This window comes from Syngnathoides biaculeatus, chromosome 19, assembly GCF_019802595.1.
Source record: "Syngnathoides biaculeatus isolate LvHL_M chromosome 19, ASM1980259v1, whole genome shotgun sequence".
NCBI classification, from domain to species: domain Eukaryota; kingdom Metazoa; phylum Chordata; class Actinopteri; order Syngnathiformes; family Syngnathidae; genus Syngnathoides; species Syngnathoides biaculeatus.
Genome location: NC_084658.1, coordinates 11,536,297 through 11,554,458, shown reverse-complemented (window position 1 = coordinate 11,554,458; position 18,162 = coordinate 11,536,297). Strand labels below are relative to the sequence as shown.

General features: G+C 45.8%; 2 protein-coding genes and 1 non-coding gene across 3 annotated transcripts; all 3 read left to right on the top strand.

Annotated features, from left to right (window-relative positions):
* LOC133492425 (glycine--tRNA ligase-like) lies at positions 1-7,876 on the top strand. Its single transcript, XM_061804567.1, has 17 exons — positions 1-479; positions 2,092-2,193; positions 2,257-2,359; positions 2,439-2,580; positions 2,841-2,929; positions 3,623-3,699; positions 3,778-3,923; positions 4,011-4,160; positions 4,362-4,524; positions 4,994-5,158; positions 5,238-5,346; positions 5,424-5,568; positions 5,648-5,733; positions 5,805-5,914; positions 6,974-7,067; positions 7,172-7,362; positions 7,446-7,876. The coding sequence occupies exons 1-17, from the start codon at positions 141-143 to the stop codon at positions 7,569-7,571; spliced, it is 2,337 nt and encodes a 778-aa protein (XP_061660551.1). The 5' UTR covers positions 1-140; the 3' UTR covers positions 7,572-7,876.
* On the top strand, positions 2,620-2,766 carry LOC133493106 (small nucleolar RNA SNORA84). Its single transcript, XR_009792844.1, has one exon. It is a non-coding gene; the product is annotated as a small nucleolar RNA SNORA84 (small nucleolar RNA).
* A 1,699-nt stretch (positions 7,877-9,575) lies between the features above and the next one.
* On the top strand, positions 9,576-17,431 carry LOC133492426 (glycine--tRNA ligase-like). Its single transcript, XM_061804568.1, has 17 exons — positions 9,576-9,694; positions 10,513-10,614; positions 10,733-10,835; positions 11,093-11,234; positions 11,322-11,410; positions 12,295-12,371; positions 12,445-12,590; positions 13,166-13,315; positions 13,388-13,550; positions 14,163-14,327; positions 14,406-14,514; positions 14,741-14,885; positions 14,948-15,033; positions 15,117-15,226; positions 15,328-15,421; positions 16,183-16,373; positions 17,105-17,431. The coding sequence occupies exons 1-17, from the start codon at positions 9,650-9,652 to the stop codon at positions 17,216-17,218; spliced, it is 2,031 nt and encodes a 676-aa protein (XP_061660552.1). The 5' UTR covers positions 9,576-9,649; the 3' UTR covers positions 17,219-17,431.
* Positions 17,432-18,162: the final 731 nt, after the last annotated feature.

Genomic DNA, 18,162 nt, shown 5'->3' with positions numbered 1-18,162 from the left:
ACGGACGAACATATGTTTTTTTTTTTGTTTGTTTGTTTTTTTCGTGTTTTTCGAGCGTGTTAATTTATGGCGAATCTGCGGATACTTCGCCGTCGTGTTTTTTTTTTTTTTTTTTCCTGAGCCGAAAGTGCAGGTTTTGTATGCACACGACGTTTACTCTATGTTGGAGCGATTTCATCATCCTGGTCTTCTCGCATTACGGGCTGTCCATGCTTGTTCTTCTCCGCGGGGCTGCTGCATCGGCACTGCTGAGGACCACCGCTGACATTCCCTCCCTCCGCTCGGTGCCACGGCTGCGGTGTGTTCGGTTGGATCGCCCCCGCAACCGGCCCTTTTCCACGTCGGCCCGCCTTTCCAAGAAGAACAAGCAGAAGAGCCTGTGGCAGCAGCAGCAGCAGCGGCTGGAAGAAGGACGAGCGACTATGGACGGCGACGTGGAGCAAATCCTCGCCCCTTTGAGGCTGGCGGTCAAGGAACAGGTAACTCTTTCTTTGACACTTTAATGGAACCCTTTTCGGTAGCGCCGCCACGTTTTTATCCGGCTCAGGCCAGCGGGTGAATGGGGCTTCGTCAAGTAGCTGGATGCTAACCTTGCCCAGCAGCAGTCATGTCTGCGCCCTCTGCCACGTTTCAGTCGCGGTTCCTGCTGAGGCTTTTTAAAGCGGGGTGTGGTTCGAAGGACGGGGAAGTTGATGCTGTTTTTCATTTTTTAATTTCAAAACAGTTTGCCCTTCGTGTGCATATCCAACTCTGTCTTCTTCGGTCAAATTCTAAAAAAAAAAGGCGAGTTTAACCTTATTGCATCAAAACAAGCACATAATAGTTTTTTGATTCACGTTTGTGGTAATTACTAATCTCTTCATTTTTTTTCATCACTATCTTGTTAGTTTATATCAAAGTTGGCAGAACCCTGTGCTAGTATTTGAAAACAGTTGATCAAGTACGGGACAATAAAAAAAAAAGATCAAATATAACGCAGGTAAAAAAAAAAAAAAAGCAGTACATATGAAAGCTTTTTACCAAAATGCCAATAAAAGCACATAATGGGACAGGTTTCTTTGATAAGGTCTGAGACCACCAAGGACCAAATGGGGTTTTAAACGAAATTTAAACGCAAGGAGGGTCAGGATCAGGTTAATCTGACAGATTTTGAGGGCTGCAACAGCAAAGCTTCTGTCTCCCCAGATTTTAAACCTTGCGCTTCACCCTGGTTCTTTTGATGACCAAAAATGATGTGCTGCAGACCTCGGCGACATTGCTGCAAAATGATTGTGAAAGGTTACGAAAGATTAAGTCAGATCATCTAGAAATTATATTTGAAACTAAATACAGGCCGCTGGAGAGATTAGAGACGTAGGTCGGTACAGGCTCCACACATTCCAATTTTTACCACTTTAACCGATTTAGAGGACAAGTGTACTAGTTCCCATTTTTCAGAACAAAGGCAATGTTCAGAACTGTGGAAACTACTGAGGAATAAAGATGAGGCAGACAATGAAGTTATGGGAAAGAGTAGTCGAGCCTAGACTCGGGTCAGAATTAAGTATATGCGAGCAACAGTATGGTTTCATGCTTAGAAAGAGTACCACAGATGCATTATTTGCCTTGAGGATGCCCGTGGAAAAGTACAGAGGAGGTCAGAAGGAGGTACAATGTGTCTTTGTAGACCTCAAGAAAGCCTATGACAGAGTATCAAGAGAGGAACCCTGGTACTGCATGCGCAAGTCCGCTTTGGCGGAGAAATATGTTACAATAGTACAGGATATGTATGATGGGGAGCAGAACAGCGGTGAGATGTGGCGTAGGTGTGTCAGAAGAATTTAAGGTGGAGGTGGGAGTGCATCAGGGGTCCGCGTTGAGCCCCTTCCTGTTTGCGGTAGTAATGGATAGGCTGATAAATGAGGTTAGACTGGAATCCCCTTGGACTATGGTGTTCGCAGATGATATCGTTAGGTTATCACTCTTCACCTGACTAAGATAACCGCGTCGGCTCATCTTTTATCGTCATCTGGAAAATCCGGCCTTCGTTGACTTGATGTTGAATATCGTCATTTTGTCTGCAGCCATCTTAACAGATGTGCGGTTTTTCAGGGGGATCTGGTGCGCCAAATGAAGCAAGATGGCGCTCCCGATGTGGACGTTACCAAAGCGGTGGCTGAACTCAAAGCGAGGAAGCGGAATCTGGAGGCCAAGGTACGATTAGATGAAGACGGCCTGCGAGTTTTGCCTCGGGTTTCATTCAACGTGTGACCGCAGGAGCTGGCGTTGCAACCCAAAGACGACATTGTCGACAGAACCAAGATGGAGGACACCCTCAAGAGGCGTTTCTTCTACGATCAGGCCTTCGCCATCTATGGCGGTGAGATAAAGCTCGCTCAGGTTTTTGGGGGTGGGTATGCGTCCGGAGACATCGTTGACCACGCGGTCATTCTTCTCAGGGGTGAGCGGCCTGTACGACTTCGGGCCGGTGGGCTGCGCCTTGAAGAACAACATCCTGCAGGCGTGGCGGCAGCACTTCATCCAAGAGGAGCAGATCCTGGAGATCGACTGCACCATGCTGACCCCCGAGCCCGTCCTCAAGTGAGCAAAAGCGACGCATCCTCCCTGTGGTTTTTCAGCGCCTCGTGGTTCCCAGAGTCAGCTCCAAAGTGCTGAACTGTGGGTGTTTTTTTTTTTTTTTTTGCCAGGCGCACATTGAACTCTGCGATTTCACGCATGGGAGCTGTCATTATTGCAGACTTCCATAGCCCGGTTGCAGATACATTTTTTTAAAAGTGAAACGTCGCAGCACCTTAGAGACGCAGTCACTATTTTTAATTTTTTTCTGCGTGTGTCACCAGAACATCAGGACACGTAGACAAATTTGCCGACTACATGGTGAAAGATGTCAAGAATGGCGAGTGCTTCCGGGCGGACCACCTCCTCAAAGGTAGGCCGGACGGTGTCCTCGGTTTATGACGTACAGTCCCAGCTGTCAACGGGCAGGAGGCGGGGTACGCCCTGAACTGGTCGCCAGCCAATCGCGGGGCACATCGAGACAAACAGCCGCACTCACAATCACACCTAGGGGGCAATTTAGTGTGTCCGATTAAATGTTCCATGTTTTTGGAATGTGGGAGGAAACCGGAGTGCCTGGAGGAAACCCGCACAGGCAGGCCGGGATCGAACCCGGGACCTCGGGACTGTGAGGCCAACGCTTTCCAGCTGATCCACTCATTATGATTTATGATGCGACAATTTGAAATGTTGGTTCGGATTTGAACAAGAATCACAGAAGCTGGCGTACACGATTTGCCTTCGCGGGCCACATAAAATCATGCGGGGGGCCGGATCTGGCCCCCCTGTCCTCGGGTTTGACACCTGCGTGCTAACACATAAAAGAATGCCATAGACTGGCTAACAAAGCTGGGATCACTGTGCTAGTTATTGGTATTTTAAGCAACATGTTAAGACTTATTACTGCAGCTTACCGACTCAGACATAAAATCAGTCACTTTTCATTTTAACAATTAAAAATGGAAGCATAAAGATCATAAATAAATATATTGAACCTCGATATGGTGATCTGCTCACCCTGTTGGTAGAACTGCATTTTTCGTTTATTAATGATTTCCTTCCACAGCACATCTCCAGAAGATGATGGCCGACAAGAAGTGTCCCGCAGAAAAGAAGGCCGAGATGGAGGACGTCGTCACGCAGGTCCGACTGGAGCTTGATTCATTTTAAAAAAAGCGGATCTTAACTCTCGGATCGGACGATTAACGTTTTATCCGACAGATGGACAACTACACCCAGCAAGAGCTGGCCGACCTCTTTGTCAAGTACAACGTCAAGTCCCCCACCACAGGAAATGACCTCACGCCTCCCATCTCCTTCAACCTCATGTTCCAGACCTCTATCGGACCGGGAGGGAACATGCCAGGGTACATAGACAAAAAAGGAAAAGCCGACAATGGTCACTGTCGATTTCAAATAACTCCTTGTTGTCTCCCGCGGATGTCGGTTTGAAGCTATCTGAGGCCTGAAACCGCTCAGGGAATCTTCCTCAACTTCAAGCGATTGTTGGAGTTCAACCAGGGAAAACTCCCCTTCGCTGCTGCTCAGATAGGAAACTCCTTCAGGAACGAAATCTCGCCTCGCTCCGGACTCATCCGTGTTAGGTGAGGAAGGCCTGATTTCAGTTTTTCGTATTGTATATTTGAGTTATACAATTTTGTTTCGATTTCGAAAAGCTCTTTTCAAAACAAGATAAAATCTACATTTTAAAATGATTGATACCGATTTTCATTTTATTTTTTCTCAATTGAATTGTGAAAAGAAATGTATTCACGCCAACAATTTTGTACCTTTTCTCCGACAAGAGAGTTCACGATGGCTGAGATCGAGCACTTTGTGGACCCCGGCGAGAAAGTCCACCCCAAGTTCTCCAACGTGGCCGACCTGGACATCCTGTTGTACTCCTCCAAGGCCCAGACCAGCGGCCAGTCCGCCCACATCATGAGGCTCGGAGATGCTGTGGAGCAGGTGGGAAGGATTTTAACATTTTATTATATTGTAATTTCCGGTCCAATAAGAGGCGACTTTTTTTTTTCACACGCTTTCAACCCTGTGGTTTGTGCGGTGTTGCGGCTAATTTGTGCATTTTATTTTCTAACGGCGCGGAAAAGGTAAGAGTGAGACCAGTGGAATATAAGTGCCAAGGAAGTGACTTTTACCTTTTTTTTTTTTTTTTTTTTTTTTTTTAACTGGCCCTGTTAGCGCTGCGCTAGCATATAACGGCAGTGTCCCAGTGGTTTTTACCATTTGTTTGTTTTTTGTTTAATTTTTTTTTAGCATGGCGCTAGCTTTAGCCTTTCCAAATGTACTGGGTGAGGCTTATAACCAGGTTCGCTTTGTCGGCCGGGAATTACAGTACGTATTTTTAGTACGTTGTTTTGTGACACAGGAATGTAAAAGGAAATTAATTACATTGCATTACATTTTTGTCTTGTAGGGTGTGATCAATAACTCCGTCCTGGGGTATTTCATCGGTAGGATCTACCTCTATCTCACTAAAGTCGGAATAGCCAAAGACAAGCTGCGTTTCCGCCAGCACATGGACAATGAGATGGCCCACTACGCCTGCGACTGCTGGGATGCCGAAACCAAAACCTCATACGTGCGTGTCCCTTAGGCGTCCTCACGTGGTCTTAGCTAGCAATTCCGCGTAAGATGACTGTGGCGTTTGTACCTCGCAGGGTTGGATCGAGATCGTGGGGTGCGCCGACCGCTCCTGCTTCGACCTGAAATGCCACGCCCAAGTCACCAAGGTGCCCCTGGTCGCAGAGAAGCTGCTGAAAGAGCCCATATCCTTCCAAAAACACGTTCCGCTTGTTCTCCCCGTGTCACGCAAATTTGGAACCGCTCCTTAATGTCGCCGCACAAAGTCGTGAACGTAGTCCAGTTTGAGCCCAACAAAGGAGCCATCGGAAAGGCTTACAAGAAGGAGGCCAAGATTGCCCTGGAGTACCTGGCGATGTGCGACGAATGCTTCATCTCGGAGAAGGAGCAGCTCCTCAACGAGACCGGGTGAGTTGCAAAAACCCGAAAAAATTCTGAGGTTGTTGGTCCTTTTGAACCCCGAGCATCTGGTTTTTGAACCCCTCAGAGAGTTCACCATCGAGGTGGAAGGGAAGACGTTCAAACTGACCAAAGACATGGTGGCGGTGAAGCGATTCCAGAAGACGCTACACGGTAAGCTCTCAACTCAAGCGGCACGCGTGGACGTGACACCCCCCGAACTAAAAGTGGTTTGTCTCACCCAGTGGAGGAAGTCATCCCCAACGTCATCGAGCCGTCGTTCGGCATCGGCAGGATCATGTACACCATCTTCGAGCACACCTTCCACGTCAGAGAGGGCGACGAGCAAAGGACGGTAAGTTCGGCCCAAACATTGACCCTTCAGACAATACAAGAGCTGTGATATTAAAAAAAAAATATTCCTTTACAAAGTTCAGTAAAGAAAATAAGTAATTTGAACACCCTGCTATATTGCAAGTTCTCCCACTTAGAAGTCATGGAGGGGTCTGAATTTTTCATCAGAGGGGCATGTCCACTGTGAGAGAGATAATCTAAAAAGAAAAACTGAGAAAACCAATGTTAATATTTGGTACAGTAGCCTTTGTTTGCAATGACAGAGGTCAAACGTTTCCTGTGGTTGTTCACCGGGTTTGCACACACCGCAGGAGGGATTTTGGCCCACTCCTCCACACCGATCTTCTCTAGATCAGACAGGTTTCTGGGCTGTCGCTGACAAACACAGAGTTTCAGCTCCCTTCAAAGATTTTTGATTGGGTTTAGGTCTGGAGACTGGCTAAGCCACAGCAGAACCTTGATATTCTTCTTACGGAGCCACTCCTTGGTTTTCCTGGCTGTGTACTTCGGGTCATTGTCACGTTGAAAGACCCAACAATGACCCATCTTCAATGCTCTGACTGAGGCAACGAGGTTCTTCCCCAAAATCTCACAAAACATGGCCGCGCTCATCCTCTCCTTAATACAGTACAGTCATCCTGTCCCATGTGCAGAAAAACACCCCCAAAGCATGATGTTGACCCCCCCGCTTCACAGTAGGGACGGTGTTCTTGGGATGGAACTCATCATTCGATTTCCTCCAAACACGGTTAGTGGAATTATGTCCAAAAAGTTCCATTTTGGCCACAAAACGTTCTCCCATGACTCCTCTGTATCATCCAAATGGTCATTAGCAAACCTAAGACGGGGCTTGACATGTGCTGGTTTAAGCAGGACTTTTAAATGTGGACTAACAGGTCTTTGCGGGTCAGAATTCTAGCTGATAAACAGGTGTTCAAATACTCATTTTCTTCACTGTATATTCTGGTATTGGCATGGTCTGACAGTAAATGAATAAGAACAATAGTACAATTTAAAATAAATGGCTATCTCCTCATGTTTTTTTTCCCCCCTACAACAGTTCTTTAGCTTCCCAGCTACTGTTGCTCCATACAAGTGCTCGGTTCTGCCTCTGAGTCAAAACCAGGAATTTGTGCCATTTGTTAAAGAGCTGTGTAAGTACCGCATTTCATAGCATATTTATAATTTTGGACCAACCCGAAGCAAAGAACTCATTCTACCACTTCTGCTCACGACGTTCCTCTCACCGTCCTTTCAGCCGAGGCCATGACCAGAAACTGCGTGTCCCACAAGGTGGACGACTCCGCGGGGTCCATCGGGAGGCGCTACGCCCGGACGGACGAAATTGGCGTGGCGTTCGGGATCACCATCGACTTCGACACCGTCAACAAGACGCCGCACACCGCCACTTTGAGGGACCGCGACTCCATGAGGCAGATCAGAGCCGAGGTACGCCCTCCAGAGTTCACAATCCAGAGCCCGTAGCTGTCCTGCAGAGGAAATCCAGCATAACGTTAAAACTTTCTCCCCAGGTGAGCGAGCTGCCGGTGATCATTCGGGATTTGGCCAACGGGACTCTCACCTGGGCAGAGGTGGAGGCCAAGTATCCCATCTTTGAAGGACAGGAGACCAGCAGGAGGGACGCGGTGGAGGAGTGAAGCGTCCTCTCTGCTCTCCTCCGCCCGTCGGCCTCGCCGACAAATCCACAGACTTCTGTTGCGTTTGCATCACCCAGCAAGATCATCACCCCCGATATCGATCACGTCCACAAGGAGGAGCTGCATTTCCAACCATGTATGACCGAGACAGTCTTGTGTTAAAAAAAAAAAAAAAAAACTGGCATCAAGTCTGCGTCTTCGACTGAAGGGAAGATTAGACCGCCGCTGTTCTGCTTTTCGGGCAGACTAGATTGAGATATTTAACGCTCAATAAAAAAAACAAAAAAAAAACAGCCAGCACTTACTGGACATGTGCGTACCATTTAAAAGCTTCTCTCATTTCTACAGCCGTGGCTACGCGCTAGCCGGGCTAGCTTCGGTGCCAGGTCAAAATGTTTACGGCGCGTGTTTGCAGTTCCACGCTGGCTGAATGTTGACAAAAGGACACGCTACCAACACTCTAAAATTGCCCCAAGGTGTGATTGTGAGTGCAGTTGTTTGTCTCCATGTGCCCTGCGATTGGCTGGCGACCAGTTCAGGGTGTAGCCCCGCCTCCTGGCCGTTGACAGCCGGGATAGGCTCCAGCGCTCCCCGCGACCCTCGTGAGGATAAGCGGCTAAGAAAATGGATAGTTGGATGGGTTCACACCAATTTAGTCCTCAGTAAATCTAATGGGGGTGTTTATAGAACTGGAAAGTACATGCCTACTCCACACATGAAGGCCAGTACTGAGATTCGAACCCAGAACCTGCTACGAATTGATTGCACTGTGCTGCCTACAATACATCCATCCAGCCATTTTCTTCGCTGCTTATCCTCACAAGGGGCGCCGTGGGTGTGCTGGAACCTATCCCAGCTGTCGACGGGCAGGAGGCGGGGCACGCCCTGAACTGGTTGCCAGCCAATCACAGGGCACATCGAGACAAACAGCCGCACTCACAATCACACCTAGGGGCAATTTTAGAGTGTCCAAATAATGTGGAATGTGGGAAGAAACCGCAGTGCCCGGAGGAAACACACGCAGGCACGGGGAGAACATGGAAACGCCACATAGGCGGGACCGGGATTGAACCCGGGTCCTCAGAACTGTGAGGCCAACACTTTACCAGCCCAGCCTTGAGCCCACCATGCGACCCCACTAAAACGGTAGAATGTTTCTATATAAATGAATGACAATTATGACACTAAAGTAGAAAGTTAGGCCGTATGGATGGGTGGTGCCAAATTAATGATTGACAGATGAGGCCGTCCAATGAGCATGCAGTGTTGGAAATAGCCAATCAGTGCAAAAAGGCTCAATTTAAGAAGTAGTACTGGTTTTCGGCGAAAACCTTGGACCACCCAAAACAAGTTTCAGGAAAACAAAAACCAATAACATTGCATGTTAACAATTAAAAAATAAAAAATTGGACACGAGGTTTTGTTGAAAATCCAAATATTTTGGTTGAATTTTAGGTATAAATGTAAAAATGGAAGCTTAAATTCACGACATTTAGTTGTGTGTTCGGCTTGGAATTTGAAGTCTGGACAGTTTTTGCTTTTTACTGACTATTACAATTGTCCATTATTTATTTGATGAGAGATGGATTTAAAAAAATCAATTGTCGCAACGGCAACAAAATACAAATAAAGGAACAGTGTTGAAGTATTTGTTCTAAATCTAATTTAAACTTTTGAAAATTTTTATTAAGATGTTGGTTTGAGGTAACTGGTGATTAGTGTCAATTGTAATCTCATAATAATTGTACAGTTTGCGTAAATTGGAGAGAGGTCGGCGTCGGTCTAAAGGTCACTGGGACACGTTTGGGGAAAACACGCCTGCATGTAAACGTACTGAAGTCGGACTGCAGCCGACTTTGGATGATGCAACACGAAGCCTCGGTTTCAGGCATCAAGATTCAGTCCAGCATGAAGTTTTAAAAAAAAAAAAAAGAAGGGTTTGCACACTCACAGGCTCCTCCTGCTGGGGTGGGCCGGGTCGGCTCTTGGAGAAAACATCCGCACAGCTGGCTGGGTCGCCACAATCGGCGGGGAGCAACGCACGCGGGGTTTTTTTGGGCTCTTCGACACGTGGCACGATGGAACAGGCTTTGGCACCTTTGCGGGAGGCTGTGCGGATGCAGGTCAGTTCTAAAAAAAAAAAAAAAACAATAAAAAGGACTTGGTTATGCATTATGTTTTTTTTTTGGGGGGGGGCAGTCTGAGTTAAATGGGCGTGGATACATCAAATCAGCTGTTGCTTTTCATGTTAAGCACATTCAGTTACGCTGTGTATAAATGTGCTGCATGAAAAAACTTATTTATAATTTTTTCATTATAATTTCAAATTAAATTATTTTTCAATTATTATAATATTGAATAAAGTCAAACTTCTTGTGTCAAATTTTACAAAAAAACCCCGTTTATTATTATTATAATAAACAAAATGAAAATTATATATTATTATTATTACCCGTTTATTGTCTTGAATCGAAATAAATAGTTAATATAAGTATCACACAAAGTTATTGCCCACGAAATGGAAGTTTTATGGTCATATCACGCCCAGCTTGCTTGTTGATAAGGTTAATATGACTACTTCAAACGCACAACTATCGCCATGTTATACGTATTGAATGTACAGTAATGAAAAAAACGAATGCAAGTGAAAGCAACAACCTACAAAAGCCTGTCATCCACACACACTATAATTTGGAAACAAAGTACGAAGTTTTTAATCGCCTGATTAAAAATGTTTGCTTCCATATACTGTAATTTATATTTTGAAAACCGGGCTTGCCACTTGTTTAGCAGAATCAATCAATAGTTGAAGTATTTTAACAGATGTGATTAATACATATTTTTGGAAGCTTTTTTTTTTTTTTCCATATCGTGACAAAGGCACGATCGGCCTCATTTGACACAAACGTGACGAGTGACACACGGTTTGTGTTTTCTCGAGGGCGACTTGGTGGCCCGGCTGAAGGAGCGAAGCGCCCCAGAGCTGGAGGTGAACCAGGCGGTCGCCGAGCTGAAAGTCCGCAAGAGAGCTCTCGAAATGAAGGTGGGCCCTTCGGCCTCCCCTCTCCGCTGTTGCCCTTCACTTTTGCTTTCTCTTTTGCAAACGCGGCTCTTTTGTTCCGGTCGTAATGATATTCTGACCTCGACCTTTGAACTCCCAGGAGCTGTCCCTGCAGCCCAAAGACGACGTCGTTGACAGGGTCAAGATGGACGACACCTTGAAGAGGAGGTTCTTCTATGATCAGTCTTTTGCTATATATGGAGGTAGGGTAAAAAAAAAATGTACATTGAAATTAAAAATATTATAGTGTGATGAGTCATATTTTTATTAGCAAGCAGCAATATTTTTCTTTTTTTTTTAATCAGCTACTTTTTGGTTCACAGCGGATGACAAATGAAGGGATTTAAAATTTTTTTCTTTTTTTTTTTTTTTTTTAGAATTTTGTCCCTAAACCCTGAAAATTGTAGCCGTTTTATTTTTTATTTTTTTTTTTTTTCGACTGATAATATTTTTTTTCTAGGTGTGGCCGGGCTGTACGACTTCGGGCCGGTGGGCTGCGCCCTGAAGAACAACATCCTGCAGGTGTGGAGGCAGCACTTCATCCAGGAGGAGCAAATCCTGGAGATCGACTGCACCATGCTGACCCCGGAGCCCGTCCTGAAGTGAGCGACCCGCTTAAAAAAAAAACAAAAACCCAGCAGAAAAATATCAAAATATTGCAACTTCCTCACTTTTATCCTATCAATCAGGACATCAGGCCACGTTGACAAATTTGCCGACTACATGGTGAAAGACACCAAGACGGGAGAATGCTTCCGGGCTGATCACCTCCTAAAAGGTTTATTTTTTTAAATTTTATCTCTTTTTTTTTAAAGTCATTGAGGCAATTTTGTGAATTTTTCTCCTAACACCTGACAAATGGATTTCACCTGCTCGCATCTGGAGGAAAGGGCGGGGCTGCGATCGGTATGCTTGGGACGTAACTGGTCTTTCTGGTGCCCGATGTGTCGCGGACCCAAATGCAGGACTTTTGAGGCAGGGGCATAATGTTCAATGTGGTTTATTCCGGAAAAATGGGTCATACACGTTGTGGCAGTCCGACAAGGTACAGAAACGCTAGGCTAGGCGCGATCCAAAAGACACGCAGCAAGGTCCAATGACTATGGGGCAAACGAAAAACTCAACGGGACAGGACCAAACAAAAGGGCACAGAATCACTGTGATTAGGGTTACTCTGACCCGTAGAGTCCCACAGACAGTGAATGCAACTCACTAACACAAAGCAACGAAACGGCAAATGCCAGTGACAAAAACTAATTACAGTCCCGAGGTGAACAGGTGTCACCGCCCGGAGCGGCGGCGTGGCCACGCCCCTCTTGGCAGTGACCAAGTCTTGCTCATGACACGATGAGCTTTTACGTTGGATTTCTTTTTTTTTTTTTTTTGCCAGCAGCTCTTTTATTCGACAAACTATGTTTAATAAAGTCAAGCAGGTCCAAGCTTGCTGCTCTGCTACATCTGTCATAGGATGGAACGTAAGGGGGAGGGGGGTGGGGTCGCCTCTACCAAATCAGAAAAATGCTTTTTGGTTTTCGGTCATTTTTGAGCTGAGTCGGCTGGTTGAACGAGTGCTGCATTCAAAGACATCCCGTAAATCGCATCCTCCTCCTCCTCCTCTAAAAACCAAACACAACAAAAAGACTGAGAGCGTCTTCGTTGCAGCCCACTTGAAGAAAGTGATGTCCACGGAGACCTGCGCCCCCGAGAAGGTGGCTGAGATGGAGGACGTGATCACGCAGGTGAGGTTGCGGCGATCGTGGTCACATGATTTCCATATCCCCGCGTTAATCTTTTTGTGCGTGCGTGCGGCAGATGGACAACTACACCCAGCAGGAGTTGGGCGGACTGTTCGTCAAGTACAACGTCAAGTCCCCCTCCACAGGAAATGACCTCACGTCTCCCATCTCCTTCAACCTCATGTTCCAGACCTCCATCGGGCCAGGAGGCAACACCCCTGGGTACGACTCCGACCACAACTAACGCTCACTAGTACTTTTACGAGTGACAGCGGAACTAGGAGTTACAATTACTACTATTAGTACTCACCGCTAATGCTACCACTTTACTAGTAAACCCTCGGTTCTCGAACGTCCCCGTTTTCGAACGAAAATTGATTAACCCCCAAGCATCGCTCCAAAGACGGCAAGTTGCTTGTTTAAAGTTATGCTGCAAGTTTACAAGGCCGGGGGCCGGAGTCGCTACAGATACGGTAATCCACTTCCAGCCTAGCCTACTCTACTACTAAAGCATACATTTTAAGCAAAAAAATAAATACATTTCTTAAATTATTTTATTGTATAAAGTATTTAAACTATACATGTATTTCTGCTATGCAGTTTATTATCAGGAAAAGCTAAAAAAAAAATGCTTTAAAAAGCCGATTTTTTAAGGCTTGGAACGCATTATTTCTTTTTCCATTCATTGTAATGGGAAACGTCGATTCGGTTTTCGAACAAATAACTTCTCGAACCTTTTTCTGGAACGGATTGTGATCGAGAACCAAAGTGCTGCTCTTGCACGTTTCATTTGGCAGCTACCTGAGGCCAGAAACGGCTCAGGGAATGTTCCTCAACTTCAAGCGACTCCTCGAGTTCAACCAGGGAAAACTCCCCTTCGGCGCCGCTCAGATCGGAAACTCCTTCAGGAACGAGATCTCGCCTCGCTCCGGACTCATCCGCGTCAGGTACAGTACGCGTGAAGAACTCTCGTTAGTTTTCATCTAATGGTGCAGTGAAAACTTGCCTTTACGTCGCAGGGAATTCACCATGGCCGAGATCGAGCACTTTGTGGACCCCAACGAGAAAGTCCACCCCAAGTTCTCCAGCGTGGCCGACGTGGACATCCTTTTGTACTCCTCCAAGGCTCAGACCAGCGGGCAGTCTGCGCAGGTCATGAGGCTCGGAGATGCTGTGGAGCAGGTAACGAAAATGTCATTTCTACCAATACGGTGTTTACGTATTACATTTTTTATAATTAATTGTCCGTAATAATGTCCTCGCATATGGGAAAGGATCGGCACTTTCGCCCCATTTTTCAGTTATTTATCGACAGCTGGGAGAGCGGTTAAAACAGTCACACTGAACTTGTTGTCTGCCACAGCTCACACTCACACAAAGCCATCAGACTCCGCCTCTTAAAGGCACATCCATGTACACATACATTCCAATGCATGTTTCTGTACATTTTAAGATTAATTTTTTTTTCCAAACAATATGTTAATAAAGAATTCAGTTTCTATATACCGTTATTCCCGGTCTACAGAGCGCACCTGGTTATAAACTCTGTGTACCGAGGCTTATGACCAGGTGCGCTAACGCCAGCGGCGCACTAACACTAGCACCGCACTAACGCTAGATAGATAGATAGATCGATAGATCAATAGATCGATAGATAGATAGATAGAGTAGATCAGCTGGTCTGGCCGCACGTTCGGTTATTTCCGGGTTTTCTCGGGGGCGTTCGAGTACCGATTTTCGCTCGAAAACAGAGACGTTCGAAAACCGAAGAACCGCCATATTTTCATCCCGCAGGGGATCATCAACAACTCCGTGCTGGGCTACTTCATCGGCAGGATATACTTGTACCTGCTCAAAGTGGGCCTGAGCAAAGACAAAGTGCGCTTCCGACAGCACATGGAGAACGAGATGGCGCACTACGCCTGCGACTGCTGGGACGCCGAGTCCAAAACCTCCTACGTGAGTCGTCTTTTGAATCACCCCGCACGGTTTCCACCAGGACGGCCGCCCGCGTGACGCAAAACTCTCTGGCTTCAGGGTTGGATCGAGATCGTCGGGTGCGCCGACCGCTCGTGCTACGACCTCTCGTGTCACTCCAGAGCCACCAAGGTGCCTCTGGTGGCTGAGAAGCCCCTCAAGGAACCAATATCCTAACACCCTTCGGAACACTTAGTCAAATGTAGTCGTGTAGTTTTTGTAGGTTTTTTTTTGTCAGCTCTGACGTAGTACCATTGGTGTATCCTCATGGAATCGGCTACCGTCGCATCGGAATCGGAGCTATCCCGATGGATCTTGATCGTTTACCTGGCAATGGGAGCGCATCTTAAAAACGCAGACTCGCTCTAAAACAAAAACCTTAACCCCGCGACACAAGGTGGTCAACGTGGTGAAGTTCGAGCCCAACAGGGGCGCCGTCGGAGCGGCGTACAAAAAAGACGCCAAGCTCATCTTCGACTACCTGGACGCGTGCGACGAGTGCTACATCGACGACGGGGAGAAGCGACTCGACGAAAGCGGGTAATTTGGTCGCGTTCGACACCGTTTCAGAACGGTCGTAAGGTCCGATTTGTTCCGGGCAGAGAGCTCAGCGTGTCGACGGAGGGCAAAACGTTCAAGCTTTCCAAAGAAATGGTGGCCGTCAAGCGATTCCAGAAGACGTTGCATGGTAAGAAATAAAAGAAAAAATGGATTTAAAAAGAAACAAAGACGATTATGAATCATCAGGTTCTCTAATCAACGTGCCCGCAGTTGAGGAGATCGTCCCAAACGTGATCGAGCCGTCCTTCGGCATCGGGAGAATCATGTACTCCATCTTCGAGCACTCCTTCCACATGCGGCAAGGAGACGAACAGAGGACGGTGGGGCGGGGGTCGGGGGGGGCGCAAGCATTGTTTCGCTTTTTGGTTCTTTCATTGAATTTTCTCCTTTGATTTTTTCGGGGGGATTGTTTGCTTTCCAGTATTTCAGTTTTCCTGCCACCGTCTCCCCGTACAAGTGCTGCATCCTCCCTCTGAGCCAAAACCAAGACTTTACGCCTTTTGTCCAACAACTGTGTAAGTTCACTGCTCGCACATACGTCCATTGTTCAGAACTCGGAATCGGTCCAATAGAAGTAATGCAAATCCAAGCTATTGGAGCATGGGGTGTCGTATCAAAATCACAAAACTCTTCAGTGACCCCAAGTGGCGGTAAAGCAACACTACATTTAAAATATACAGTACAGCTTCAGTTCCCAAACGTTCCCGTTCTCAATCAGATCAGTTTTCAAATGAAAATTTTGAACGAAAACCGGTGCTCGGACGCCCCCCAAAAATCCGGAAATAACAGAACGCGCGCGGCCCGACCAGCTGACCCACGACGCGCTTTGTTGTGAATTCTCACCCCGCGGGAAAAAAAACCCGTGGATAACAGAACGCGCGTGGCCGGGCAGAACAGCTGACCCGCGACGCGCTTTGTTATTGTAAATTTGAACGCACCGCAAAAAAAAAAACAAGAAAGAACAACACGCGCGGCCCGACCAGCTGATCCATGATGCGCGTTGTTATCGTGTATATTTAAAATGCCAAATTTTTTAGGCTTGGAACGCATTATTTCTTTTTCCATTCATTGTATGGGAAATATCGATTCGGCTTTCGAACAAATCGGTTCTCGAATCGCCTTCTGTAACGGATTGTGGTCGAGAACCGAGGTTGTACTCTACTACCCTCACACAGTTCCATCCATCTATCTTCCAAGCTACTTATCCTCACAAGGGTCGAGGGAGATCTGGAGCCTACCCTACCGGAGTTAACGGACTGATTTTTGTCCCTGTCAGCCGAGGCGTTGACCAGAAAGGGCGTGTCCCACAAGGTGGACGACTCGTCGGGATCCATCGGCAGGCGCTACGCCCGCTCCGACGAGATCGGCGTGGCCTTCGGCGTCACCGTCGACTTCGACACCGTCAACAAGACGCCGCACACCGCCACCCTGAGGGACCGCGACTCCATGAGGCAGATCCGCGTCGAGGTACGACATTCCACTAAAACTGTGTGACCGCTTCGTGCCCAAAGTCAAAGTTCGGTTTGTCCTATTTTGTCCTTGAATGCACCTCGTGCAAAAGTAAAAGGTACATTTACTTCTTAATGACTTAATACAGCGCTAGCATATTTGTTTGCCTTTTTGTGATGTCACGTCAAGTTTGTGTTATTTAAGCTATTATGCTAGCTAATACCGTCGATTAGCCTAATGCGACAGTACAGTAGAGCCTCAGTTCTCGAACCCAATCCGTTCTAGAAGGCGGTTCAAAAACCGAGTTATGTTATTTCCGTTTTTTTTTTTTGTTGTTGTTGTTGTTGGGGGTTCGTACGAATTGACAATAAAGCGCGTCGTGGGCAAGTCAGCTGGTCGGGCCGCGCGCGTTCTGTTATTTCCGGGTTTTGTCGGGGGCATTTGAGTTCCGATTTTCATTTGAAAATAGAAGCAAAAAAAAAAAAAAAAAAATCTCGAAATTTGAACCAAGTTGTTCGAGAACGGGGACGTTTGAGAACCGAGCCTGTACTGTACTCATTTGTTGATGCTTTATGATCCTTTTATTAAGTGCTTTGTCGCCATCTTGTGGCAACTATACGCAATTTCCAATACCTTTTACGGACGAGGTCAACTCAAAGAATTTTGCTATCGTCGGAAGGGCACAATTTACTCTGTTTGTACGGTATTTTGATGCTTTTGTACTAAAAATGAACCCAATTCCGGTGCAGGTGGATGCCTTGCCCTGTGTGCTTTGGTCGCTGGCCAACGGCGCCACCGCGTGGCCTCAGCTGGAAGTGCAGTACCCCCTCTTTGAAGGGCAGGAGACCAGCAAGAAGGAGTGACTGATGAAAATGCTCATCACGGAGCCTTAACATTTTTTACATAGCTAGAAGACATATTAAAGGAATCGAACACTAATTATGAACTGTTTTTCTACACGACGTGTGCCGGGTAAGGTCCCCTGCGGCGCATTACTCATTTAAAAAAAAATAAAAACAATTCCCAAATGGAAGTGTAGCAGTAGCACCTGCCGTTGTTGTTATTTTTATACCTCGCATTCACCCTTTTTATAATAAATGTCATATGGTTCCTTTGACCGCCGTGTCCTATATCTGAGTTGTCTATTTTCACTGTATTGTGTTTTGTTGTGCGTCGTGTGCACAATTCGAAGCGTGGACATGGCTCCACATTGCGACGGGCTTAGAACCTCCCAAAACAGCTGCGGCCATCGGGAACATAGAAAATAGCATAGCCTCCATTTTATTCCATTGGTTGTATGTGTGCATGTGTATAAAAATCAATACATATTTCACAAAAAGTATTAAAATTATTATTAAATTAAAGCATTATTAAGTTAAAATATTTATGAATTAAGAGTAGCAGCAAAATATTTAAAAATACATTAAATGTTTTGAATCTATGAAGTACTAAAATAAACTTCATTTTATTCCAGCACATTTTAATAGAATGAAATAAATTGTTCAATTTCTGTTAAAATCAAACCCTTTTAATGTGTTTGGTTTTTTTTTTAAAATAGATAGAAATTATTTAATTAAAATGAAATTATGATTATCAAATTAAAATATTGATGAATTAAGAGTAGCACAAAAATATTTAAAAATACATTTTGAAATGTTTTAAATCTATAAAGTGCTAATATAAAGTATTCATTTTATTTTTGCACATTTCAATATAATGAAATAAATCAATTTCCATTGAAATCAAACCCTTTTAATGGGTTCTATTTATTTTTTAAATATATATAAAAAATATTCAATTAAAATGA